The sequence below is a fragment of the Rana temporaria genome, chromosome 1 (genome assembly GCF_905171775.1).
Source record: "Rana temporaria chromosome 1, aRanTem1.1, whole genome shotgun sequence".
Lineage (NCBI taxonomy): Eukaryota > Metazoa > Chordata > Amphibia > Anura > Ranidae > Rana > Rana temporaria.
Window position 1 is genome coordinate 443,975,476 of NC_053489.1, and position 27,972 is coordinate 444,003,447.

Below are 27,972 nucleotides of genomic sequence, written 5' to 3' on the forward strand. Positions count from 1 at the left end.
CCATTCCACGAGCGGATGCAATTTTGAAGTGTGACATGTTGGGTATCAATTTACTCGTGTAACATTATCTTTCACAATATATATAAAAAAAATGGGCTAACTTTACTGTTGTCTAATTTTTTCCCCAAAAAGTGCACTTGTAAGACTGCTGCACAAATACGGTGTGACAGAAAGTATTGCAACGACCGCCATTTTATTCTCTACGGTGTTAGAATAAAAAAATATATATATATATATATATATTTGGGGGTTCTAAGTAAAGGGAAGGGGATGGGCGGACAGCGAAAACAAGAGACTTACGCCTGTCGGATCTAATGGATATCTATGCGACGGGTCAGATTAGGACTTACGACGGCGTACATGGCGCTGCGCCGTCGGAAGTCCTTTAAGAATCTGGGCCAATCATTTTATATATAATGTACAATACTGGTAAATGTTTACTTTAAATGTAATTGTTTTTTTTTTTTTAAACACTTCAGACTCCAACCTCATAGAGTATGCGTGTATACGCTCATGTTCTGTTTGCCAGCCCTTAGCGTCTCTAGTTTTGGTTTCGCATCATTAGTGTGTCTCTTTTAATTTGTTTGCTTTTCTTATTCATGTGACTTTTTTTTTTTTTTTTTCCTCTTATTAGGATGTGTTCATCATTAATTTTAGATTTTTTTTTTTATGCATTATGAAACTTACCCTTTTATCCCCTTATGCTTCCCTCCCCCTTCCCTTTTCCCTCCCCTCCCTCCCTCCCCCTATCTCACCTAAATAATCTCTCTGATGTCACCTAGATTTCCTTTTTCCCTTTCTTTTTTCCTTTTGGAGAAAAAAAAAAAGGAAATAATAAAAAATAAAAAGAGAGGGGTTATCTTAACTCGCCTCCCTTAATTTTTCAGCATAACTCCAAGATTTCTTAAAGATCCTCCAATTATCCCATTTCTTAACTTGTGCTATGTTATTGCCTTCCAATCCCTCTCTCAGTTCTTCCATTCTATAGGTCTCTTCCACCGAATCGATCCATTCCCAGATTGAGGGACAGTCCACCTCCTGCCATTTTCTTGGTATTAACCTCTTGGCTGCGTTAAGTAGGTGTGGAACTAAGGTTTTCCTATATTTTTTAATTCCTTCCTCTCCCCCATGGAACAGTACCACCCAGGGGTCCAACTTAATTTTCCCCTTTGTAATTTCTTCTATGCACACTTTAAATGTAAATTTTAAACAACAAACATGTTATACTTAGCTGCTCTGTGTAATGGTTTTGCACAGAACAGCCCTGATTCTCCTTTCCTGGTGTCCCCCATCGACGCTTCTGGCTCCTCCTGCCTTTAGAGTACCCCAATAGCAAGCAGCAAAGTATAGCATGCCCCTATAGCAAGGTAAAAAAAAAACTCTGCCTTTAGAACTACTCACTTCCTGACCAGGACTACATGTCCCATGAAGCATTGCTCCTCACACAGTTTCATGTTCTCAGGCACTTACTGACATGTATGCATGATGTACTGAGCTGTACTGTATTTCCTAAAATATGGAAAAAAATTAAAAATCTGTATGCAGGCCAACTTATCGGCTGACCAACTAATCAATTATGAAATAGTTGACAACTATTTTAATAATCGATTAGTTGTTGATTAATTGATTAGGCCCTAATTATTTTCTATTCCTTTATTTTCTATTCTATTGTTTCTATTTTTATTTTCTATTCTATTCTTTTATTTTCTATTCTATTCTTTTCTATTCCTTTATATTCTATTGTTTTATTATATTATTTTCTCTTAGAATCAAATTTATTCTATTTGAAATTAGAATTTTGGAAAACTGTTATATCGTTATATTTTTTATTTGATTCTATTCTTTTCTATTGTTCTATTCTATTCCAATCCTATTATTTTATATTCTATTATTCTCTATTCTATTCTATTCAAATTTATTCTAGTCAAATTTTGAATTTCGGAAGATGGTTATATTCTTTCTATTCTATTCTATTGTTTTTTTCTATTGTAGTCCTTTCTATTCTTTTATTTTCTATTCTGTTCCAATCTATTATTTTCTATTCTATTCCAATTCCGATTTATTATATTAGAATTTTGGGAAATTATATTCTTTCTATTCTATTCTTTAATTTTCTATTCTATTGTTTTCTATTCTATTTGAATCTGAATTTATTCTATTTGAATTTCAGACAAAAGTAATATTCTATTGTTTTTTTTCTATTCTATTAAAAAGAATTCTATTCTATTCTATTATTTTCTATTGTATTAACAAAAACATGGAATATCTAGGCTCAAACTTACCGACCAATCAGCAACCAACCAAATTCACCTGTCTAACAGTGTGCGTTAAAAACAGAGGTTTAGTTGCACGCATTTGCAAATGCATGTGTAAGCTGCAGGCTCTCTGCAGTCCTAACTATAACATTGCATTTTAAGTCTCCTCAGTAGGAGCACATGACTGCTGATGGATAGATAAGGGGCAGGTGACTGGAGGTAGCCCAGTATACAGAGAGCCTCGACGGGGCCTGCAGCTTAGCAACGCCACTGCTTACAGCAGTCTGTACTCATAAAATTTCTGGAAGCCAGTGTCCTAAATAGACTCTGCCTGACCCAAGATGACACCAGAGTAAAGCAGGCCATACACGGTCGAATTTTGAACGAATTTTCTTTTCAAAATCAGAAAGTTTGTTTTTTTGTGATCCGATTATGCCACCATTGATTTTCGAAATTCAACCGACCAAACCTTCATGTTGCCGGGAATATTCTTTTCTCTCTGGGAATATTCTTTTCTCTCTGTGAATTTTCTTTTCTCTCCGGGAATATTCTTTTCTTGCACATGCGCATTTTTTTTTTCTATTACATTTCTCGCACGATTCTCCCATCATTGATCAGAAAATCATTAGTTTTTCGAAAAATGTCCAACATGTCGGATTCCTCGAATTATTTTGCCGCACGAAAATCGACTGTTGCTGCAGCCCACTAATGGTGCGAAATTCGTCTGAAAATTCTTTGATATGCTTTTCGAAAGAAAATTCTTTCGAAATTCGAATCGTGTATGGTCGCCTTTACATTGGGCGGCAGCATCCAATCTGATATCTTCCCAAGTGATCCAGGAAACCATAGAGGAACCGTGTTGTTCTTGACTTCCTCTGACTTGCAGTGTTGTTGTGGTTGAGTGCCTCCTGCAGTAGAGAAAGTAGACTGCACCTGCCTTCATGCGAATCATAAAGGAGGGAACAAGAAGTTTATTAGCAATGCAAAAGATTCTGCAAATGTAATACTTGGCGGAGAGTTATGTTCCAGTCCTGTACAATTGGAAGGGAGATTCTTACCCCCTCAAATAGGAAAGCTCCATCATCAGTCTAACAGTTAGTAACATGCAGTAGATGGAAAAAGAAAAAAGGGCAAACTGCTCAAGCACAACAACAAAAAATTACAGCAACCAGTGGCGGCTGGTGTTTTTTTTTGGGGGGGTCGCGGAAAACAAACACCCCCCCAGACCGGTCAGTCGGCACCCGGGTAACCCCGCAGGCGGTGTTGGTCGGTCGGTCATCCAGCCCTGCACTTACCCCATCGTCTAGGTTGCGGATGGGCGGCGGCTTGCAGCTTCCATCGGGTACATCACAACGGATTCCACTGCATCTCCTCCCTCCTCCTGCTTGGCATCCAATCCGATCACCTGTCCTTTCAGCTAGTCGGGTGATGGGTCTCAGGACCCACTTCCTGATTGGCTGGGAGGAGGATCTGTGTGAATGAATATTTTATATTGTAACACACCTGGGTGGGCTAGGTTTGCAGTGCTCTGCGCCCCCGAGTCCACCCTATTTTGAAGCCTATTAGAACCTCTCACTCTAATCATGTGCTTAAACCCCCCCCCCTCCTATTGGAATCCATGCATCCGGCATCCTGAATGGGGGCCAGATGCATGGACAGGGGGGCGGTGCCCCTGCACCCTTAACGGGCGGGCCTCCCCTGGCAGCAACTCTGCCTTACCTTTAAAAACATGGCCAAGTACTCTCGAAATGTTGGTGATTCAGAATCAACTTCTCGGTGTGCTGGTTTTCTCTCTTATTGTTAGGTTTTTATTGCCGTTTGTGTTTCTGTTAGGGAGATTAGCCCTCATGAATTGTCCTGATCACCAATTTCAGCAGGAATAAAAAGTAGGGTAAATTCCACCTTTTGAGTTGCCTCCAGCAGAGGGGGAAATCTTCCAAGGGGGATTCCTGCTATGGATGACAACGATCTAAAGCCGAATGCAATGCGGTGCAATAGAAACTGGCCAACATTCGGCCTATGTGTACTGCAGCCAATGGCTGAGAGTGCTGACCGGAGTGTTCTGGCAGGGGGAGCCGTCCCCTCTGTCAGAACACAATACAACAGCTGGGGAGATCACTGTACTAACATCACATAGTTAGTACAGCAGCTCCGACCTGAGCTGTCAGGTTTTTTTTTTTTCCATTCATCCCGCTGGGTTAAATAACAAAAACAGAGAATAGTGCGTACCAGGATTAAAAGTATATATCCTTCACATTGGAAAGACATTCCCTCACTTCCTGTTGATTTTGCATGGCAAGCAGTGAAGGGAATCTCCCTTACAGGACACCGTGAAAAAAACGAATACTCTTTCTAAAGTGAAAGCAAGTTTTAGCTTTGGATATATTTTAATCATTAAAGAGTTAAACCAGCATACAGCTTTGCAGTTGTCAGTGTACTGGAATTCCTTCCTGAATGCATTGTTGAGCTCTGTGCTATGTGCAAGTCTGGGTAAATGTGTGCCCAAACACACAGCATCATGGAAAAATTGAATACGTTGTCTGGAACTCCTCATGTCTGGCAAAACACTGCAGACTACATATTGCACAGAATATTGGTTTTATTAAAAGGGGAATGTCCACAATACTATTGTGTTGTGTACCGATAGTACGTAAGAGTAAAGAAAACTATTGCTTAATTAGCTTTAGTTAATTTTAATAAAATGGCATTTCTTTTACTAACGTTTACATTTTCGAATACTTTGAGTAGCGATTAAAAATTGGAATTGTGCATTATGACCAAATTGAACCCCTGCAAAAAGACCATTGCTTCCACTGTAGACCAAGGGCCTTGCTCTGCGGAATTCTGGCAGGGGACAGGATTTTCTGCTCAGGCTGCAGCTGTTTGTATTTTAGGACCTTTATTCTTTCTCCTCTTTAGAAGGCCTCATGCTCACTGCAGCTCAAAGACGCTAATCCTACAGCCATTTGAGCTTTTATTTTTCTCTGCCTGTAAACTCCCCTCCATGTTGGCCTATGTGTCCATGCACACTAAAGTAAAACGGGGGGGGGGGGGGGGCCTGCGGGGCCGGACACTGCAAGGTGTTTTTCCACCTTATTGCATAGGATGCATTAAGGAAAGAAAACACAAAGCTTTACAACCCCTTTAACACTGTGGTCACCCCTGATTTTATCCCATGTAATTTATATAGTGACAGTGCATTTTCTTTTCTTTTTTTTTGAAGGTTCCATTCAGGGTTCCCTCAATGAACTGTAGCTACCCAGTGCCGGGGAGCTTTCTTGTGCACAGTGGAGTCACTAGGGTAGGGTGACCAGACATCCCCGGTTTCAGGGGACAGTCCCCGGATTGAGGACACTGTCCCCGGACCAAGTCTGTCCCCGTTTTGGATTTGAACAGGGGTTGGGGCAATTTCAAAGACAGCCAGTGCAGAATAAATAAAATACAATCTGAATTACACACCCCGGCTCCGCCGCTCCTACTAGCTTAGGAGGGTGTATTTTTTTTTCCATTATCTGTGCCCCTTTCTGATGATCATGTGATGGTCAGAGCGGAGGGAATTTTTTTTCAGTTTCGGGTGCATGCCTATTCAACTCTGCTTGCATGTTCTTCTGCCTTGGCCAAAAGAACAGCAGGCGGCGACGGGCAGAGAGTCGCAGATTGCCGCCATTACTGGTAAAAAAAAAAAATGTCCCCTTATTTCATTTTAAAAATCTGGTCACCTTACACTAGGGTTGGTGTCACCTGGTGTGGTAAAATTTGGTGTCACCCCCCCCCCCCCCCGGGGTCACTGAGCATGAGCAATCCGGTACTGAGCCGGGTAGCGCATCAGAGCAGCTCTGCCCCCTGTGTAATCCCCCTAATATAACCCCCTTGCATTCCCCTAATGTAACCCCCCCTGTGTAATCCCCCTAATATAACCCCCTTGCATTCCCCTAATGTAACCCCCCCCTGTGTAATCCCCCTAATGTTACCTCCCAATGTAATCCCCCCAATGTAACCCCCCTGTGCCATACCCCTAATGTTACCCCCCTGCAATTCCCCTAATGTAACCCCCCCCCTTCTGTATACCTCCCCTCCCTACATTTACAGACCTCAAATCAGTGCGGCTTTGTACACACAAATGTCCCTCTTCCATAGGCTCCTCCTCCTTATGTTGTGAATATACTGTCAGTGTGGAGGAGGAGCCTAGGCATTGTCGGTCTGAGGAGTGTAAGACCCCTTTCACACTGAAGCGCTTTTACAGCGTTTTAGCATTAAAAATAGCCCTATTAAAAGCTCAAAAAATGCTCTCCATGCATCTCAATTGACCCTTTCACACTGAGTCCTGCAAGCAGCATCTTTGGAGCAGCTTTTGGGCGCTGAAAAAAATGCTCCAAAAACGCCCCTCTCCATTGAAATGAATTGAAAGCGCTGTAAAAATGCCTTACCCTTTTAACACTGAGGCACTACAAAAACGCCCTGAAACATTAGGGTCTTAGCGGTGCTTTACCAGCGTTTTTCGGGCGCTAGCAGTGTGAAAGGGCTCTGAAAGCACTCGGGCTTTCACATTGGGATTGCAGATGAGGCTTCGCTCGAAAAACGCCCCAGTGTGGAAGGGGCCTAAATGTTATACGACACCGTCTCCTCTCCCCACCTTCTGTCACAATTGCTGTTGCCGATCGCAGTGCCGGTTCCTGGAAGGAACATGCGGGCGCCAAGGCACTGGACTATGGTACTCCGGAGCTGTCTGCCTCTGCCAGCCTCACCATTCTTTCTCCTCCTCCCTCACGCAGAGATACTGGAGTGAGCAGGGGAAGAAGGAAGAGGAAAGGGCCGCAGCGCCTCTCAATCCAGTGCTGTGCCGGATGTCACCCGGGTGCGGCCCGCACCCCCCACTGCCCCCTTGCTATGCCACTGCTTGTGCATCATCTTCTAAAGATGATGCACAAGAAAGCCGCAAACAGTTTGCTAAAGACAAGCAGACTAAGGACATGGATTTTAAAAAGAAAGAAATTTTGCGCTAACCCAAAATAAGTGATAATAAAATCACAGAAGGCTGCAATCACGTGATCTAACACAGGTAAGAATAACAGAAAACATTTTTTTGCGCCAACTAAAAATCAAAATCAATTAAGTCCATATATGATTAACATAAGAAAAAAATAGAAAGTCCAAAAAATGCAGTAACGGAAATTCGGACAGACAGCACCCCAGTGCACTTGAAAGGACCGTGTACCACCACCACATGGAATGAGGCTTACCAGAGATAAGCTTATTGCAAGCATTAATCAAACTCCAGACCCCCGTATCAAGGTGCTTCCTTTAGACCAAGGGGTCATAACCCTTGTGGAAGGGGGTGGAGTCACAATCCCCAACGCGGTAGAGGGTCTTATGCTGACCACTCTGATGGTTGGATGTACAGTCAGGGTTCTGACTGGGGCTTTCAGTCCCCCTCAACCTATCAATCAGTGGGTGCATCTGGATGGGACTATAATGTACCAGTCCAAAATTCTTTCTTTCCTTTGAGTGATAGAGAGTGTCCGGATGCCAACTGGTATCACGAACCTACCCAGCCCTCTTCGTTTCAGCAATATAGTACCAATTCCAATTATGCCAAACCTCCTAACCCCTTTGTTTTTCAACCACAAAATGATTTAGCAAGTTGGGGTTTTCACAAACCCCTCCAAGGCACAAAAAGACAAGGCGAAAGAGGAGAGGAACCAGAGGGGGGAGGCAGAGCAGAATTGCCAAAGCGGCCAAAAATTTGAAATTAGGACAGGGTATTTTTAACTTGAGTTCTAAAACCCTAACGGAATCCGAAAAACGTATTTTAGATCAGGGTCTTAAATTTGCTCCACCAAAGGGTCTTGATAAATTCCATACCTTTATGGATATTCACAAATTTGTTAGGAGATTAAATATTAAAAGGTATATGGCTACTAATACCTTTACCAATCAAGTTACTTCAGATGTATATACACACTCTGGCCTATCCAACGCATCCCTATTCAACCCCCCAGGCCATTTGGCCCCTTCCCTTAAGGTTTTTCGTGAAATTCTTTTGAGAGATCTAGATCAGATGGAGATTAAAAAGGCACGTTTAAGCAAAAATATGCAGGAGGGTCTAGATCAATTATGTAATGATAAAGATCTGGTGGTGAGACCAGCCGACAAAGGCGGTGGTATTGTTGTGTTGGATAAATGTGATTACCTCAGGTAAATGCACAATATTGTTGGAGACTCCAATACTTACACATTATTGGCTTCAGACCCTAAAAATAAATTTAAAAGGGAACTTGAAGGTTTGGTGGCTAAAGGGTTCTATAAAGGGATCCTCACTCCTAAGGAGAGGTTGTATTTGATTCCGCAGGCCCCTCGTACTCCAACTATATATTACCTGCCCAAACTACACAAAGACCCTGTCTGCCCCCCGGGACGTCCCATTGTGAGTGGCATTGACTCGGTGACGTCCCGGGTGGGTAGGTATGTGGACTATTTCCTTCAGCCGTTGGTGAAAAAGATTCCATCATATGTGAAGGATTCTAGGCACATCATTAACATATTATCGAGCCTTTCTCTCAAGAGTGGTATGTGGATGGCCACTATAGATGTCACGTCACTATACTATCATTCCCCATGATTTGGGGTTTGAGGCTGTTCAGTTTTATTTGACACGGGATTCTGGGCTCCCTAGTGATCAAGTGGAATTTATTATGTCACTTTTGAGGTTTGCTACCTCTTCAAACTATTTTTGGTTTGATGGGGAATTTTACAAACAAGAAACGGGTGTGGCTATGGGCGCTAAATACGCCCCTAGTCTGGCTAATCTCTTCATGGCCAAGTGGGAGGAGGATGTCATCCATAATACTGATATACCTGAGATTACCCTTTGGGCCAGGTATATCGATGACATCCTCCTCCTATGGGATGGCCCTCTTGACCGTTTGGAGGGATTTATATCAGAATTGAATCTCAACCAAAGGGGGATACAGTTGAAGTTTGAGGCTAGTCAAACTGAGATACATTATTTAGATCTTAATGTACGGATCAGAAATAATGAGTTTAACACCTCCACTTATTTTAAAGCGACAGATCGCAACTCTTTTATTCCTTTGAAGAGTTGCCATCATAGCCAGTGGCTCAAATCAGTCCCGAAGAGCCAATATTTAAGGCTCCGCAGGAACTGCTCAGACCCTTTAGAGTTTTCAGAGCAGGCTAGGGTCCTGACCGATAGGTTCCTGGAGAAAGGTTATGACAGAGAGTCCCTGCTGGAGACTCTGGATGGTGTTGGCTCTATTACAAGGGCTGATCTTTTGAGAGAGAAATCTCAGGGTGAACATGAACAATTCCCATTGGGCGTTCCTTTTATCACTCCATATTCAATACAAAACAGGAGTGTTAAACAGTTGATTAATAAACACTGGCACCTGGCAAAAAATGACCCGGTGCTTAAAGAATTATTACCTGATAGACCTAGGGTCATTTTCAAAGCTGCACCGTCCCTACGGAACCGTATTGCTCCTAATGTTCTAGATCCTCCTCATACCATTTCAACGTTTTTTGACCAATTAACTGGGTTTTATCAGTGTAGACGCTGCCGAGTGTGTTCAAATAATTCATGTAGGAACAGACGCACTACTGCTTTTGTCTCCACCGTCACTGGGAGAGAACACCTTATAAAACCATTTATTACTTGTGCAACCACTGGTGTGGTCTACCTACTGCAGTGCCCTTGTGGCCTGCAGTATGTGGGTAGGACCAAACGACCGTTACAGGTCCGCTTAAATGAACACATCACTAACATACTCAGTGGCTTTAGAAATCATTTGGTGTCCAAACACTACCTGTTGAAGCACAATAGGGATCCGTCTAACACATTGTTTTTAGGTATAGACAAATTCAAGCCTAATTGGAGGGGTAGCTCTCTCGTCAGAGAAATTTCAAAAATGGAGATGTCTTGGATACATCGCCTTAAATGCATGGATTGAACATCGACACTGATGTCAATGCTTTTATTAACAATGCCTGATGTCCTATGCTCTTTTATTGTGTATTTGTTAAAGGCCCGTTTTGGATCACCAGGATGGATGGTTTTTTATGTATTTTTTATATATTTTATATATTTTTTTATGTATATATATTTTTTATATATTTAATAGCTCTCATTTTTTCAAAAGATATAATAGTTTTTGATTATATATAAAAAAAATTTTTTTTGACTATTCACTTAGTTATCATTTTGGCCTTTGGTTCCTAGTATTTTATTGAGGACCGAGGTTACTAAATTTGTATTCACACGCACTTTAGTATATTTTTGTTTAAGATTATCACACACAATTAAAACTAGTAATTTTTCACAATTTATTGCTAATGGGCTTTTAACATGGTATAATTCCGTGTTTTCCCTATTGGGACTCCTTACCATTAGTTTTGTTGTCTTTCTTAATATTTAGTCTAGGATGTAGTTCACTTAATTTCCCAGTAGGGGTCTATATATTAGCCCGATCGTGCTCGGGCATTATCTCACATTTTTGGTTCGCATCATATTATTTAAAGTATAGGTAGTGGTAAATTCCCAATTTATGGTTGCTTCTAAATTTGCCGCCTTGATTCGGTTATGTTTTTTTCTAAAATTTGTCCGTGTTCATTCACACTATTGAATTAACTGATTCCCAAATCCAAAATGGAGATTATTATATTTCCGGTTCCTGGTGACCAGAACGAGGCTTGGGTATTTATTACGGTGGATCACTGCAGAGCCCATCCCCATTGAGAACGTCAACGTATGACGAAACGCGTCTGGGTCGACGGCGTGCAGTGACGTCACCGCGTTTACGCTAGGAGGAAGGGCTCCTGTTTATGCCGGCCGGCATTAATTTTTAAACTGCTAGCTTTTGCACAGCATTGTGTAAGTAGATTTTATGTTATTTTAATACATTGTTTATACAGAGTTATACTATGGTGCGGTCTCCTTCCTTGCATATGGTTCATTGCCGTGCTCTGGTCTACCTGCTGTGGATCCTGAGTCCAGCCCTGGTCTGTGTGACATCTGAATACCGTATGCTGGGACATCTATCTCTGAGAGAACCTGGTCTGGAGTTTGATTAATGCTTGCAATAAGCTTATCTCTGGTAAGCCTCATTCCATGTGGTGGTGGTACACGGTCCTTTCAAGTGCACTGGGGTGCTGTCTGTCCGAATTTCCGTTACTGCATTTTTTGGACTTTCTATTTTTTTCTTATGTTAATCATATATGCACTTAATTGATTTTGATTTTTAGTTGGCGCCCTTTTTTTGTTAAGGACATGGATTACTGGGACCATGTCCTGTGGTCTGATGAGACCAAGATAAACTTATTTGGTTCAGATGGTCTCAAGCGTGTGTGGCGGCAACCAGGTGAGGAGTACAAAGACAAGTGTGTCTTGCCTACAGTGAAGCATGGTCTGGGGCTGCATGACTGCTGCTGGCATTGGGGGGCTACAGTTTATTGAGGGAACCATGAATGCCGACATGTACTGTGACATACTGAAGCAGAGCATGATCCCCTCCCTTCGGAGACTGAGATGCAGGGCAGGAAAGTGCCAAAGCTGCTTACACACTAGTAAATTTATTTGTAGATGTGCTGATTGAATGATTTTTTTTAGATTTTTGGAATGAACAGTTTGTCCTAGCACCGAGTAGCATAGAATAATGCAATAATGCATACACACGATCGGAAAATCCGACAAGATAACCGTGGATTTTTTTTCCGATGGAATTTCGGCTCAAACTTGTCTTGCATACACACAGTTACACCAAATTCCCACCGTCAAGAACGCGGAGAGGTACAACACTACGACGAGCCGAGAAAAATTAAGTTCAATGCTTCCGAGCATGCGTCGACTTGATCCTGAGCATGCATTTTTTTTGCATGCCGGAATTGCATACAGATTATCGGAATTTCCTCCAAGAACTTTTCCCATCTGAATTTTTGCCAAGAAAAAATTGAGAGCTGGTTCTCGATTTTTCAGACAGAAAAATTCCGATGGAGCCTACACACAATTTCCGACCAAAAGTTCACTTTTCCTGTCGACTGGCCATACACCTATAGATTATCTGCAGGTTTTCTATGGTCAGATAGAAAAAGTGGGAGATTCCTTCATCCACACAGTTTAGCGTACATGGAGAATCTGTTGCACTTTTTCCATCTAACCATAGAAAATCTGCAGATAATCTATAGGTGTATGGCCAGCTTTAAGGTCCTCCTGAGTCCCCTGTGAGCTGGTGCAGTGTGTTGTCCCCTCAGCATGTACCATGCTTCCCTCCAGCACTGAGTAGAATAGAGTAAAGGTCCTCCTGAGTCCCCTGTGAGCTGGTGTAGTGTGTTGTCCCCTCAGCGTGTACCATAAAGGTCCTCCTGAGCCCTGAGTCCCCTGTGAGCTGGTGCAGTGTGTTGTCCCCTCAGCCTGTACAATGCTTCCCTCCAGCACTGAGTAGCATAGAGCAGTGTTTCTCAACTCCAGTCCTCAAGGCACCCCAACAGGTCATGTTTTTAGGCTTTCCATTATTTTGCACAAGTGGTTTGATCAGTTTCACTGCCTTAGTAATTACCACAGCCGTGTCATCTGAGGGAAATCCTGAAAACATGACTGTTGGGGCGCCTTAAGGACTGGAGTTGAGATACACTGGCATAGAGTAAAGGTCCTCCTGACTGAGTCCCCTGTGAGCTGGTGTAGTGTGTTGTCCCCTCAGCCTGTACCATGCTTCCCTCCAGCACTGAGTAGCATAGAGTAAAGGTCCTCCTGAGTCCCCTGTGAGCTGGTGCAGTGTGCTGTCCCCTCAGCCTGCACCATGCTCCCCTCCAGCACTGAGTAGCAGAGAGTAAAGGTCCTCCTGAGTCCCCTGTGAGCTGGTGCAGTGTGTTGTCCCCTCAGCCTGTACCATGCTCCCCTCCAGCACTGAGTAGCATAGAGTAAAGGTCCTCCTGAGTCCCCTGTGAGCTGGTGTAGTGTGTTGTCCCCTCTGCCTGTACCATGCTTCCCTCCAGCACTGAGTAGCATAGAGTAAAGGTCCTCCTGAGTCCCCTGTGAGCTGGTGTAGTGTGCTGTCCCCTCAGCCTGTACCATGCTCCCCTCCAGTACTGAGTAGCATAGAGTAAAGGTCCTCCTGAGTCCCCTGTGAGCTGGTGCAGTGTGTTGTCCCCTCAGCCTGTACCATGCTCCCCTCCAGCACTGAGTAGCATAGAGTAAAGGTCCTCCTGAGTCCCCTGTGAGCTGGTGTAGTGTGTTGTCCCCTCAGCCTGTACCATGCTTACCTCCAGCACTGAGTAGCATAGAGTAAAGGTCCTCCTGAGTCCCCTGTGAGCTGGTGCAGTGTGCTGTCCCCTCAGCTTGCACCATGCTTCCCTCCAGCACTGAGTAGCATAGAGTAAAGGTCCTCCTGAGTCCCCTGTGAGCTGGTGCAGTGTGTTGTCCCCTCAGCCTGTACCATAAAGGTCCTGACTGAGTCACCTGTGAGCTGGTGTAGTGTGTTGTCCCCTCAGCCTGTACCATGCTCCCCTCCAGCACTGAGTAGCATAGAGTAAAGGTCCTCCTGAGTCCCTTGTGAGCTGGTGCAGTGTGTTGTCCCCTCAGCCTGTATCATGCTTCCCTCCAGCACTGAGTAGCATAGAGTAAAGGTCCTCCCGGCTCCCCTGTTAGCTGGTGCAGTGTGTTGTCCCCTCAGCCTGTACCATGCTCCCCTCCAGCACTGAGTAGCATAGAGTAAAGGTCCTCCTGAGTCCCCTGTGAGCTGGTATGGTGTGTTGTTCCCTCCAGCACTGAGTAGCATAGAGTAAAGGTCCTCCTGAGTCCCCTGTGAGCTGGTGTAGTGTGTTGTCCCCTCAGCCTATACCATGCTTCCCTCCAGCACTGAGTAGCATAGAGCAGTGTTTCTCAACTCCAGTCCTCAAGGCACCCCAACAGGTCATGTTTTTAGGCTTTCCATTATTTTGCACAAGTGGTTTGATCAGTTTCACTGCCTTAGTAATTACCACAGCCGTGTCATCTGAGGGAAATCCTGAAAACATGACCTGTTGGGGCGCCTTAAGGACTGGAGTTGAGATACACTGGCATAGAGTAAAGGTCCTCCTGACTGAGTCCCCTGTGAGCTGGTTTAGTGTGTTGTCCCCTCAGCCTGTACCATGCTTTCCTCCAGCACTGAGTAGCATAGAGTAAAGGTCCTCCTGAGTCCCCTGTGAGCTGGTGCAGTGTGTTGTCCCCTCAGCCTGTACCATAAAGGTCCTCCTGACTGAGTCACCTGTGAGCTGGTGTAGTGTGTTGTCCCCTCAGCCTGTACCATGCTTCCCTCCAGCACTGAGTAGCATAGAGTAAAGGTCCTCCTGAGTCCCCTGTGAGCTGGTGCAGTGTGTTGTCCCCTCAGCCTGTACCATGCTTCCCTCCAGCACTGAGTAGCATAGAGTAAAGGTCCTCCTGAGTCCCCTGTGAGCTGGTGCAGTGTGTTGTCCCCTCGGCCTGTACCATAAAGGTCCTCCTGACTGAGTCACCTGTGAGCTGGTGTAGTGTGTTGTCCCCTCAGCCTGTACCATGCTCCCCTCCAGCACTGAGTAGCATAGAGTAAAGGTCCTCCTGAGTCCCCTGTGAGCTGGTGTAGTGTGTTGTCCCCTCAGCATGTACCATAAAGGTCCTCCTGAGTCCCCTGTGTGCTGCTGTAGTGTGTTGTCCCCTCAGCATGTACCATAAAGGTCCTCCTGAGTCCCCTGTGAGCTGATGTAGTGTGTTGTCCCCTCAGCCTGTACCATGCTCCCCTCCAGCACTGAGTAGCGTAGAGTAAAGGTCCTCCTGAGTCCCCTGTGTGCTGGTGCAGTGTGTTGTCCCCTCAGCCTGTACCATGCTTCCCTCCAGTACTGAGTAGCATAGAGTAAAGGTCCTCCTGAGTCCCCTGTGAGCTGGTGCAGTGTGTTGTCCCCTCAGCCTGTACCATAAAGGTCCTCCTGACTGAGTCACCTGTGAGCTGGTGTAGTGTGTTGTCCCCTCAGCCTGTACCATGCTCCCCTCCAGCACTGAGTAGCATAGAGTAAAGGTCCTCCTGAGTCCCCTGTGAGCTGGTGTAGTGTGTTGTCCCCTCAGCATGTACCATAAAGGTCCTCCTGAGTCCCCTGTGAGCTGATGTAGTGTGTTTTCCCCTCAGCCTGTACCATGCTCCCCTCCCCTGTGAGCTGGTGTAGTGTGTTGTCCCCTCAGCATGTACCATAAAGGTCCTCCTGACTAAGTCCCCTGTGTGCTGCTGTAGTGTGCAGTCTCCTCAGCCTGTACCATGCTTCCCTCCAGCACTGACAGTGTTAGCCGGGCGAGCCCCGCCCCCATGTGATGTCACCACACTGGCTTCCTGCGTTGGAGCCCCTCGTTGTATGCTGGTCCTCCGTTGCTCAGCCTATAGAAGTAGATGGAACCCCGAAAAGCCGGAGCCATGACGTGCGGAGCCTGTGTCCCCATAGCGTGCTGAGAAGAAGGCAATAGATGGGGAGAGGTGCAGGCATAGAGGGGAGCGAGCGGAAACAATGGAAGGCAAAGTGCGGGCATCTGTGCTCTGTTATCCATTAGCAGACTTGTAAAGAAGGATGTCGGATCCCAGTTACTGGACTGCGGTCCAGAGGAGTAAAGGACCTCTGGCCAAAGGGGCTCTACTGCAACGATCAAAGAGGTAAACAATCGGGTTTGTTTCCCAACACTTCACATTTCTCCTACAAGTGTGTTTTTTTTTTTTTTTTTTTAAGCAAAAATGGGACAGCCAATCAGCTTCTAGCTTTCATTTTTCAAAGCCTGACTGAACAAAGCGGAAGCTAGCAGCTGATTGGTTGCCCTCCACAGCTGCCCCAGTTTGGAGAAATTCCTGCTGTATCTCTGCATACACTTGAATAGAAACAGAACCATTCATGATATCATTTTTATTAATAGCAAATTTTATATAGTAGGGATCATTTCTCTGGAATGCAGCAACAAATCTTTCCCTACCAGAACCATTTTTTTTTTTTTTGGGGCTCACAAACATAATAAACGGCACGATTTATGGTAAAGTATAAAAGATGAGTAAATAGTTACCCAATGTATGAAACCAGCCCCCTTCACACTTGTGCAATGCGACTTGAAGCAATGCCTGCGTGATCTCAAAGTCTATGACACCAAAGTCGGACTAAAAGTAGTACAGGGACTACTTTTTGAAGTCGCACAGATATGAATGGTAGTCATTGAAAATCATGGGGTACAGTTTGTCATGTGACTTTGCAGGGGACATACTAAAAGGAATGACAGAAAGGAATGCCCATAGACTTTAACAGGGGACGGAATGCCCATAGACTTTAACAGGGGACGGAATGCCCATAGACTTTAACAGGGGACGGAATGCCCATAGACTTTAACAGGGGACGGAATGCCCATAGACTTTAACAGGGGACAGAATGCCCATAGAGAATTATGGAACAAAATGTAACGCCCATAGGGAATAATGGAAACCAAATATTTCAATTAGTGACAGTCCCAAGTCACATAAGTGTGAAAGGGGCCTTAACTTTGGCTACTATGTATCCCTTACCTAATACTACTTGAAGAGGAACTGCAGTCTTCTCACATAATTTGTAATAAAAACATCTTTGCCATTCTGAAGCTTCCCTCCAATCACGTTGCATATTATTTTATATATACTGCGATCCTGTACTTGCCAAATATGCTGCAGAAATCTCCCTCCACTAAGTCTGACTACAGCCATTTTAACTGTGGGCTGCTGCCTGTTTACTTCCTGGATTTACACAGAGGCACACCTCCAGCTCTGTAGCTCTCATTGGCCGTCTTATGACTCACCACCCCTCCCTTCCTGGCAAACTTAGGAGAAAGAGCTATGTGCGTAAAGACATAGGCCTAGGCTTTTTTCCAGACAAACAGGAAGTGGGCTGTACAAGGCAGAACAAAAATGTTTCACTATCCAAAGTTAACAGAACAAGACCAAAAGATTTAAAGCAGATTTCCATTCAAAAGTGAAACTTCCGCTTTAAGCACTCCTCGCCCCCTTACATGCCACATTTGGCATATATTTTTTTTTGGGGGGGGGGGGCTTTGTTAGGAGTGGGACTTCCTGTCCCACTTCCTCCTTCTGGCTGCCTAGGCGACTCCTCTCCCCCTAGGCGATCTTCTGGGACACGTGACAGGTCGCAGAAGACCGCCTGTCCACTCCGCTGGAGCAGCGCGACTCGCGCAGTGCGTGCCCGGCCGTGAAGCCGAAAGCTGTCACGGCCGGGTGCCCAGAGTGGCAGTGGAGGCGCCGGCGTAGAAGAGTTGGAGAGGAGTGTCGCTCCGGGCGGCCGCACCGATGGACCGTGGAACAGGTAAGTGTTTTTATTAAAAGTCAGCAGCTACACTTTTTGTAGCTGCTGACTTTTAATAAACATAAAAAGCCTGGAACTCTGCTTTTAATAGATGGGAAAAATGACTGAAATTCCACTTTAATGAGGAAGTAAACCCTGGTGGGTTTTTCTTCCTTGCAAAGTAAAAGCATAATGTGCTAGCATGCATCGCGAAGCCCGTATCATCCCCGCTGCAGGCCGCATCCATGTTCGCCCATCTTTCTACTGGAGCCGCGGACTCCGGTTGTGTGACTGGCCGGAGATACGTGACGTCACTCCCACGCATGTACACGGGAGCCGCCGTTCACGGCACAAGTTCCTGAAGAAATGGCATGGGCAGCCGTTCCTTCAGAGCGCATGCGCCGATGATGTCATCGGCGCAGTATATAGTAAATATCTCCCAAATGGTGCACATTTAGGAGATATTTACAGTATCTATAGGTAAGTCTTATTCTAAGCTTACCTACACAGGGAGGTTTATAACATATTTAATCCCCCTCCCCACAACCACAGGGCCAGGGTTGTGGGGAAGAGTCCTTTGTCTTCATCAGCATGGGGAAAAAGTGCTTTGCCAGTACCCCTGCCTTGTTAAGGGCATGTCACCAGGTATTATTGGGGGCACACACTCATCTTCCCCCTGCCAGGCTACATGCTCAGATAAGGGTATGGTATGGATTTTGGGAGGAACTCTGTGCCAGCTTTTGGTGCCCCCCTCACTCTGTGTCAGACCCGCAGGTTCTGTGGGATTGGGTGGGGTGGTCACACACTTTTTTTTTTTTTTTCTTTTTTACTATTTCTGCCCAACATCTTTGTTTACGTTCTGCTGCCAGCCAGAAATCCTGAGCGGACAGCAGGGAAGAGTTGTTAGGACTCTGGCAGATGCCAGCTCCTTAAAGCGGAGTTCCAGCCTTTTTTTAAGTTGATTAAAAGTCAGCAGCTACAAAAAGTGTAGCTGCTGGCTTTTAATAAACAGACACTTACCTGCTCCGCTCCTCGCCCCACCAGCACCCGGCAGTGACAGCTTTCGGCTTCACGGCCGTGCACCCACTGTGCATGCGTGAGCGACACTGCGCATGCGCGAGCGGCGCGGCGCCGTCCGATTGGACAGGCGCTCGCCCACAGGGAGGGGCTGCAATAAGGCGATTAAGCTAATCGCCTTACCAGCCCCTCGGCGGAAGGAGGAAGTGGGACAGGAAGTCCCACCCCTCCTGACCCCCCCCCCCCCCCCAAAAAATTACATGCCAAATGTGGCATGTAAGGGGGGAAGAAGTGGATTAAGCGCAAGTTCCATTTTTAGGTGAAACTCCGCTTTAAGACCTCTTTCACACTGAGGCAGATTTCAGGCGTTTTAGCACTAAAAATGGTGCCTCTCATGCCTCCTCAGTGTGAAAGCCCGAGTGATTTCACACTGGGGCAGTGCACTCTGCTGTGGGGAAAAAAATTTGAGCACCAGCTCAAAACGCACCGATGTGAACAAGATCTATATGAAACCAAAGTAAATGGACTGTAGTGTGTTTTGCAGTAAAAACCGCATGGGTGTGAGCCAAGGGTAAGTTGGTGTACAGAGATGACCAGAGTACCTGTTTCTGTACGGCGTGTAACAGGTGGCAGATTTACTGTCCCCCCCCCCCCCCCCCCCACCTGTCACCTTTTTAAGTTTCAAAAAACACTTCCTGAGAATGTAGCTATCACATTTGCTGTGCTCTCAACAAAACTGTCAAACCATCAATAGGCTGGTGTCATAACTGATCACTTGTGCAGAACCGTGGCTGTTGAAGATCACACAAGGCCAAGACGGCGGCTTCCTTGGCTGAAAACAATAGGAGGGTTTAGTTCCGCTTTAACCACTTCAGCCCAGGACCATTTTGCTGGTCAATGACCAGGCCACTTTTTGCGATTCGGCACTGCGTCGCTTTAACTGACAATTGCGCGGTCGTGCGACATGGCTCCGAAACAAAATTGGCGTCCTTTTTTTCCCAAAAATAGAGCTTTCTTTTGGTGGTATTTTGTTCACCTCTGCGGTTTTTATTTTTTGCGCTATAAACAAAAATAGAGCGACAATTTTGAAAAAAAATGAATATTTTTTACTTGTTGCTGTAATAAATATCCCCCAAAAATATATAAAAAATACTTTTTTTTTTTTCCTCGGTTTAGGCCGATACGTATTCTTCTACATATTTTTCGTTAAAAGAATCGCAATAAGCGTTTATTGATTGGTTTGTGCAAAATTTATATGGCATTTTTATTAATATTTTTTTTTTTTTTACTAGTAATGGCAGCGATCTGTGATTTTTATCGGTACTGCGACCTTATGGCGGACACTTCGGACACTTTTGACACATTTTTGGGACCATTGCCATTTTTATAGCGTTCAGTGCTATAAAAATTCATTGATTACTGTAAAAATGTCACTGGCAGGGAAGGGGTTAACACTAGGGGGCGAGGAAGGGGTTAATTATGTTCCCTGGGTGTGTTCTAACTGAAGGGGCGGTGGGACTGACTAGGGGAAATGACAGATCGCTGTTCATACATTTGTCCGGCGTTGTGAACGCACTGGCTTCTCGGCCGGGCTTCTTGGCTCTTCTCGACTCATTCATTGGATGATTGATGACAGTCAGCCATTGGCTCTCGCTGCTGTCAATCAAATTAATGACGCTGTGTGACGGGGGTGGGGCCGAATGATACAGACGGGAGTGCCCGCAAGCTAACCCCCTTGGGAGAGCACTTCCCAGAACGGGGGTTAGCTCTTGTGGGGGGAAGCTGAGACAGCCGCCGAGGGACCCCAGAAGACAAGGACCGAGGCCACTTTGTGCAAAACGAACTGCACAGTGGAGTATGGTATGTTTGTTATTTTTTTAAAAAACGGGAACCTTTACTTGCCCTTTAAGGGGTTACGAACACTGTCCTCTCTGAACAACAATTGATGCTCAGTGGGCGGAGCCTCATGAGGAAGCCGATGCACTAGTAGTTGTTCAGGTTTACCCTCTCCTTTACCAGCAGGCAGGGTTTGGATTATGTAGCTAGCAGCAGGCTGTCTGTTGGTTAAGGATCTGCACACTGCCTGCTGTCATTTACAAGGTTAGCGGACTTGATGGGGAAGTAGTGTGTTTTAGAATCCCATCAGACTTTTCCTGCCCAGCTTCAGAACTCCTTGCTGCTGTACTGCCTGTGTAACCGCTGAAGCACCAGGAGGAAGCACAGTTCAGAGGGTTGAGTGTCCATATGGACCTTCATTCTCAGTGTGCCTCCACATGTGGTGTATGCCCCAGGTTCATGAATCTGTTGCCCACACCGACCTAGTCTTGTGGAGGCATGTTGGAATTTTAAAGATTGTCTTAAGCACCTCGAATTTTGTCCGAAGGGCGTAGGCCGTGAACTTCTTCTGCATACAGACAGCAAAACGTTGTCAGCCAACAAAATTAAACTGTGTTTTTTCTGCTCTTTAGCGCCACCCTTTGGACAACTTCTGCTAATGTTGTGCTATGGTTGGCATTGCTTCTGAGCATGCGTGTTTGTACTTTGGATTTTTTTCCGACGGACTTATGTACACACGATCGGATAATCCGACATCACACATTTGTTGTCGGAAAATTTGAAAGCATGCTATAAAGCATTTGTTGTCGGAAAATCCGACAACAGTTATCCGATGGAGCATACAAACGGTCGGATTTTCCATCAAAACCCCTCACACATTTGTTGTCGGAAAATCCGATCGTGTGTACGAGGCTTAAGACACCCTTTATGAATTCCCTTGTGTGAGTGTTAATTGTGTGGATCTCATTTCCTGTAGGCTGCTGCTCATGTGGAAATCGTTCCCTCACGCTGCAGGGGTTAGCAGTAGCGTCTGTGAATGTAAAGGATTTGATCCGCTCGCCCACCCCTCTGCCATATACCAGACTCATATTGTCTCGCAATGTAACGCATTCTGTGAATGGAGAAGTAGATGAATGACATGATCTCTCCTGCTGATTCACACACGTTGTGACTATTTGCTGTATGTTTTTGTGCATTAACATGCATTGCGTTAAGGTAGCCCAGTCTTTTAACAGAGTGCCAGCAAACTACAATGCACTTAAGCGTAAATTCCCTTTTTTGGGTGAAGTTCTGCTTTGTTTGCATCCCCCCTCCCACTGCCACGTTTAGCACTTTTTTGGGGGGGAAGGGTAAAGTGGGTACCTGTTTTTGACAGGTATCTGCTCCCACTTTCGGTCAGATAAGCCGTGGCACTCTGAGCCAGAAGTTCACCCCCCCCAGCCTACGGGGAACATTTTACGAAGCACAACGCAACTCGCACATGTGCAGTAGGAAACCAGCTGTTAAGCTGCAAGGCTTCACTTCCTGTTTCCCTCACAATGCCGGCACCTGAAGCAAATGGAAGAATCAGCTTGGGTGAGGACATCGCTGGATCCCTGGACAGGTATGTGTTCTTATATAAAAAAAAGAAATTACAGTATATGTAGCTGCTTAATTTTTTCGGGGGAAGCCTGGGCCTCCTCTTTAAAATCACGCATAAGCCTTTTCTCCATCACAACACACATGGTTCCCATCTGTGAGGTGTTGTGCACTGTAATTTATGTGCGTTGAGATGTTCTTGTAATGTTCTTTGGGGTGCGATTCAAAATAAATGCAGAATGTGATTTACCACAACAAATATGTGTAAAATTAGCCTGAAGGTTTTTATTTTATTTTATCAACGTCTTTTATCATTTACATTTAGTAAGAAATCTGAAAGTTTTGTATGTGTGTGCCTTAATAATGATGTTGGTGTATTTTTATTTCACATGTACAAAATGAGTAGAGACATCTTTTTATGTTTATCTTTTGAGCAGAGCCATCTTCTAATTACTTTCAAAGCTAGAAATCCAGCATTCTGTTCACTTCTGAAGAAATAAAACAATGTAATCTTTTATCTGGAAGCTATTAATCTCCCCACCCCCCATGTAATCGAATTGTACTAAGGCAGACCTGTTTGAAGTCCAATACAATTTGCAGAATTATCTGGTGAAAATCTATCTTATGCAGGCACCTTTTTAAGCACCAGTGAGCTGCAGCATATATTTATATTTTGGGTTTAGATATACACTTTAACCTGCAAAATATTTCCCCCCCTTCATAACCTAGCCATTTTTTTCCTGTTGAGCACTGTGCTAAGTTCTATGCAGCACAGGTGAAAAACCTTCTGTTCCTCCAGCCCCCGCCCCCTCTTTTCTAGCCTGATCCTTATCCGATCCAGCAACGTGCACAAGCCCATTGGCTCCATCCGCTGTCTCTCTCCTCATTGGACAGATTGATGGCAGCAGGAGCCATTGGCTCCCACTGCCGTCAATCAAATCCTGTGACACGGTAGCAAGGGGCTATCTGTCAATGGATGCAGCAGCTGGGAGCGAGCCCACACAGGTGACCCCCATAAAGAGGAGGAGTCTAAGGCCCCTATTACACGTGCGGACCGTATGTCCCCTTTTTCATCTATCCGTTTGCGGATGAAAAAGGGACATACATTGGTCCCTATGAGATTGCGGGTGTCAGCGGATGAACATCCGCTGACATCCGATCTCGTCCGCCTCCGCAAAGATCCGATTTTGCAGACGGAAGAAAACCCTATTTTCCCTGTTCGTCTTTCAGGACAGGTACTGTAGAGAGACACAGGCTCCTCCCCTCACAGGAAACACCGCCTTCCAATTAAGAATTTAAGCCTCATCCTCCCTCAGCTCCTCAGTTTATGGTGTTTCCTCCGGAGGGGAGACACCGCTGGGGGCCAAGGGCCAGACAGCTGGGGAAGCTGAGGCCAGTTTTCCTGAGAGGGGTCCCCTGGGATCAGGGCTATTTTTTAAATGCATGGCGTCCTGGTTGACTGGGGAAGTCACTTACCCAGGACATCGCCGTGTAGCGTCCCGCGGACATTCCTGGGGTGGATTCAGCCGCGGAGGCCTATTTACTAAACGCACAGGGGTGGCGCTGCAGGCGGGGTGCACGCTCCCTGTGAGAATTCACAGTCGGCCAGGAGCTGGGCCGGACCGGATGACGAGTGACGTCAGTTCCGGGGGGGGCGGGCACTTCCGCTGGATACGCGTCACTGGTCCCGGACGCTGCAGTGTGAAAAGGCCTGACGCTGGGCTGGTGCGGCCTCTCTCTTCTCAGCCGTAGTGTCGGCGTTTTTGCAGGCAGTCGCGACCACATTCCTCAGCGAGATGTCGGAAGCAGAGGCTTCCCGTGCACCTCCGGATGACGACAGCACCAGCCACTCTAAGGTAAGGAGAACCCTGGGGTGGTGTTCCCTTATCATGTTGTACAGCTTCACTGGTGATTTTTTTTTGTTTTCTTCTCCTGGTGGTCGGGGAGTTTGTTAGTGTAGTGTGTCTGGAACCCTGGTGGTGGTTGGTCCTAGAACACTCCTGGTGGTTACCTGTGTTATGCGCTGGTCTCTCTTTTAATCTAGCCTCCACTTTCTTCTGTGTTTTTCAGAAATCCACAGAAAAATCAGCCCACAGCAGGAAGAAATGCCCTTCCTGCAGATCTTCACTTAGTGAGAGTTGGAACAAAGCTCTTTGCAGGAGATGTATTGAGGGGCTGGTTAAAGAAAGGGAGGCAGAGCAGGCATCTGAATTAGCAGCTTCTATGAAAGAGCTTTCTGGCACCTTTCAATCGTTTAAAGATATTTTTGCTAATTTTCAATTGCCCCAAAGCAGCCCTTCTGTAGCGCAACAGGTAATTCCACCGAATCCTGAGGTTCTTCCCTCTGGGAGTAGAGAGAAACCTGCGGATATCAGAGAGGATGCTGAGGAGGAGCAAGACAGTGCCGCTTCTAGCTCCCAAGAGGAGTCAGATAGTGAGAAGACAGAGGCAGGGTCCTCAAAGGTCTCTCGCTACAAGCTTTCCCTTGAAGAGGTGGAAGAGTTATTGGAAACTATCCACGCTACTTTAGGGATAGTTGAGGAGAAAAAGACACTGTCACTCCATGACCAGATGTACAGTGGTTTGGGAGAACAAAAGAAAAGGGTTTTTCCAGTCCATGAAGTACTGGTCAATGCCATCAAAAAAGAATGGCAGGACCCAGAGAGGAAACCTTTCTTCTCAAACTCTTTGAAGAGGAGGTTTCCTTTTTCTGAAGAGGAGGCTTCAGTGTGGAACAAATCCCCCAAACTAGATGCCGCCTTTTCGCAGGTATCCCGACATACGGACTTGGCGTTTGAGGACATGGGGGTCCTTTCAGACCCCATGGACAGGCGGATGGATTCGCTATTAAAAAAGTCCTGGGATGCTTCCCAGGGGAACCTTAAGCCAGCTATGGCAGCAACAGTGGTGGCCCGTAATTTAGAGCATTGGCTCTTACAAATTAAGGCACATATTGAGGCCGGAACGCCAAAAGAGACTATACTTTCCTCTTTTCCAACTTTACTGAGTGGCGTACGGTATGTAGCGGACGCCTCAGCAGAGTCAATCCGCATGTCTGCCAGATCTGCAGCTCTATCTAATTCTGCAAGAAGAGCTCTCTGGCTCAAGACATGGCAGGGGGATAGCGCCTCAAAGATTAAATTGTGCGGGATCCCCCTTACAGGAGACTTATTATTTGGGCCAGGCTTGGAGGCTGTCTTAGATCGTACAGCCGACAAGAAGAAGGCTTTCCCCTTAAAGAAAAAATTTGGGGGACAGGCAAAGAAAAAATTCTGGACCCAAAAGAAGGTGGAAGTCCCCAAACCTGAGGGAAAGAAAAAGTTTTGGGGACCAAAAGGGAAAGGCCGTGCCGGGGCGCTTTTTCGTGCTCCTGAACAGCCCCAAAAACCTCAATGACGGAGTCAAGGTGGGAGGAAGGTTGGGGGCCTTTCTCCCACAATGGGAGACGATCACCAGCAACCAATTTGTGCTGGGGATCATAAGGAGAGGGTACAGACTAGAATTCTCAAGTCCCCCCCCATCCAGACTCTTAGTCACCAATTTGCCCCAGTGCAAAGAGAAATCGGTGGCTCTGATCTCCTCTCTTCAGGAGTTGGAGGATCAGGAGGTGGTAGTTCGGGTTCCATCGGAGGAGATAGGAAAGGGCTTCTACTCCCACATATTTGTGGTCCGCAAGCCTTCAGGGAAATTCAGGCTTATACTGAATTTAAAACCTCTAAACACCTCGGTCACGTACAAACGGTTTCGGATGGATTCCATCTATTCCGTGAGGACACTCCTCCTTCCGAACTGCTTCATGGCATCCATAGATCTAAAGGATGCCTACCTACACATCCCAATAGCGGAATGCCATCAGAGATTTCTCAGACTGGCCGTGAGGTCCAGAGAGGGGACGTTTCACCTGCAATTCAAAGCACTCCCCTTCGGGCTCTCCTCTTCCCCCCGCATATTCACCAAAGTGATGGTGGAGGTACTAGCCTTTCTACGTCTCAAAGGCATCCTGGTGGTAGCTTACCTGGACGATCTGCTATTTTTTGCAGACTCCCCGACACGGTTGTCCCAGGACCTCCAGGTTGCAAAGGGGATTCTGGAAAACCTAGGTTGGTTACTCAATCTGGAAAAATCCAGCCTGACACCCTCCCAAAGAGTCACTTTTCTGGGATATGTACTGGACTCAACCAGACAGATGACTTTTCTCCCAGTAGAAAAAGTTCAGAAGGTGGACAATGTAATATCACTTCTTCAGAGCAGTGGCCAGCTTCCGATAAGGAAAGTCATGTCAGCTCTGGGGTTATTAACATCTTGTCTTCCTGCAGTACAGTGGGCAGGTCTGCATTTCCGACCTCTACAACTGTTCATACTGAACATTTGGGACCACAAACCGGAATCCTTGGATTCCCTGATATCCATACCGGTTCACATCAAAAGGTCCCTTTGGTGGTGGAGGAAAGGGGCGAACCTTTTACAGGGCCTGGATTGGATCTCCCCGATCTCCAGAACAGTGACAACAGATGCCAGTGGCTCCGGTTGGGGAGCACACCTGGACTCCCTTCTGACACAGGGTCGCTGGGCAAAAGAGGACTCGCAAAAATCCTCGAATTGGAGAGAACTAAAAGCGATAGAGTTAGCCCTCAAAGCCTTTCAGAAGGAGCTGCAGGGACAGCATGTTCGAATCAGGACAGACAACTCCTCGGCAGTAGCTTATGTCAACAAGCAGGGGGGCACCAGGAGCAAGTCCTTATGGGATCTGACAAAATCTATTCTCATATGGGCGGAGGCCAATGTCTTATCCCTCTCAGCCATACATCTGAAGGGAGAATTAAATCAGGTCGCAGACTTCCTCAGCAGGAAGAAACTGAGGGAGGGCGATTGGGTTCTGAATCAAGAAGTTTTCAGAGCGATCACTCAAAGATGGGGTCTTCCGGAGGTGGATTTATTCGCCTCAAGAGAAAATGCCAAAACTCGGCTCTTTTTTTCCCTAAACAGATGGGATGGAGCTCTGGCGGTGGACGCTCTGGCCCAAACCTGGAAGTTCTCCAGGTGTTATGCTTTCCCCCCTCCGGTTCTAATACCAGCAGTCCTGAGGAAACTGCAGGGGGAGAACACAACACTCATTCTCATCGCACCTCATTGGCCCAGGAGACCATGGTTCTCTATCCTAAAAAATCTATCGATAGAATCTCCTTGGATTCTACCAATTCGGGAGGATCTCCTTTTGCAGGGTCCAATCTGCTGCCCGCAGGTAGAGAGATGGAACCTGGCAGCCTGGCTTCTGAGGAAGAGCTGCTGAGGGGCAAAGGGTTTTCAGAACACTTGGTTGAAACACTCCTAAGCTGTAGAAAGAAGGAGACGCAAGCCATTTACCAAAAAGTGTGGAAACGGTTTAACATCTGGTGTGCAGAAAGCTCATTCAGTGTCAACAGCTCTGTGGCTGTTTTAGAATTTCTTCAAGCTGGAGCTGATAAAGGGCTGGCAACTAGCACGCTGAAGGGTCAGGTGTCAGCGCTAAGTGTATTTCTTGAAAAACAACTAGCATTTGACCCTTGGGTCTCTAGATTTTTTAAGGCTTTGAGTAGACGGAGACCTGTAAAAACCTCCAACTTCCCAGTTTGGGATCTCTCATTGGTTCTTCAAGCCTTTACAGTAGAACCATTTGAGCCTTTAGACAAATGTAGTTTAAAAGTGATCACTCTCAAAACAGTATTTTTAGTAGCGATCACTACTGCCAGGAGAGTGAGCGAACTCGAGGCCCTATCTATTAGGGTCCCCTTTTTTCAAGTTTTTCCGGATCGCATCATTTTTAAGACAGATCCGGCTTTTCTACCAAAGGTAGCTTCTAAGTTTCACAGAAGTCAAGAAATAACATTGCCTTCTTTTTGTTCAAATCCTGTGAGGGAACAGGAACACAAGTTTCACAACCTAGACGTTAGGAGGTGTGTCCTACAATACTTGGATTACACAAGTCAGTTCAGGA

At 45.8% G+C, this 27,972-nt stretch overlaps 1 protein-coding gene across 3 annotated transcripts in view; it reads left to right on the top strand.

Moving 5' to 3' along the window:
• MAST3 (microtubule associated serine/threonine kinase 3) overlaps positions 1-27,972 on the top strand; it is a 251,058-nt gene that overhangs the window by 96,757 nt on the left and 126,329 nt on the right. The window contains exon 1 of one of the 3 annotated variants that reach the window (XM_040326895.1): positions 15,563-15,913. The exons of the other annotated variants lie outside the window; for them this stretch is intronic. Coding sequence (XP_040182829.1) covers positions 15,831-15,913 — 83 coding nt within the window. The 5' untranslated portion in view covers positions 15,563-15,830. Of the gene's footprint in view, positions 1-15,562; positions 15,914-27,972 lie in introns of those variants that run through there. 3 annotated transcript variants of the gene reach the window in all.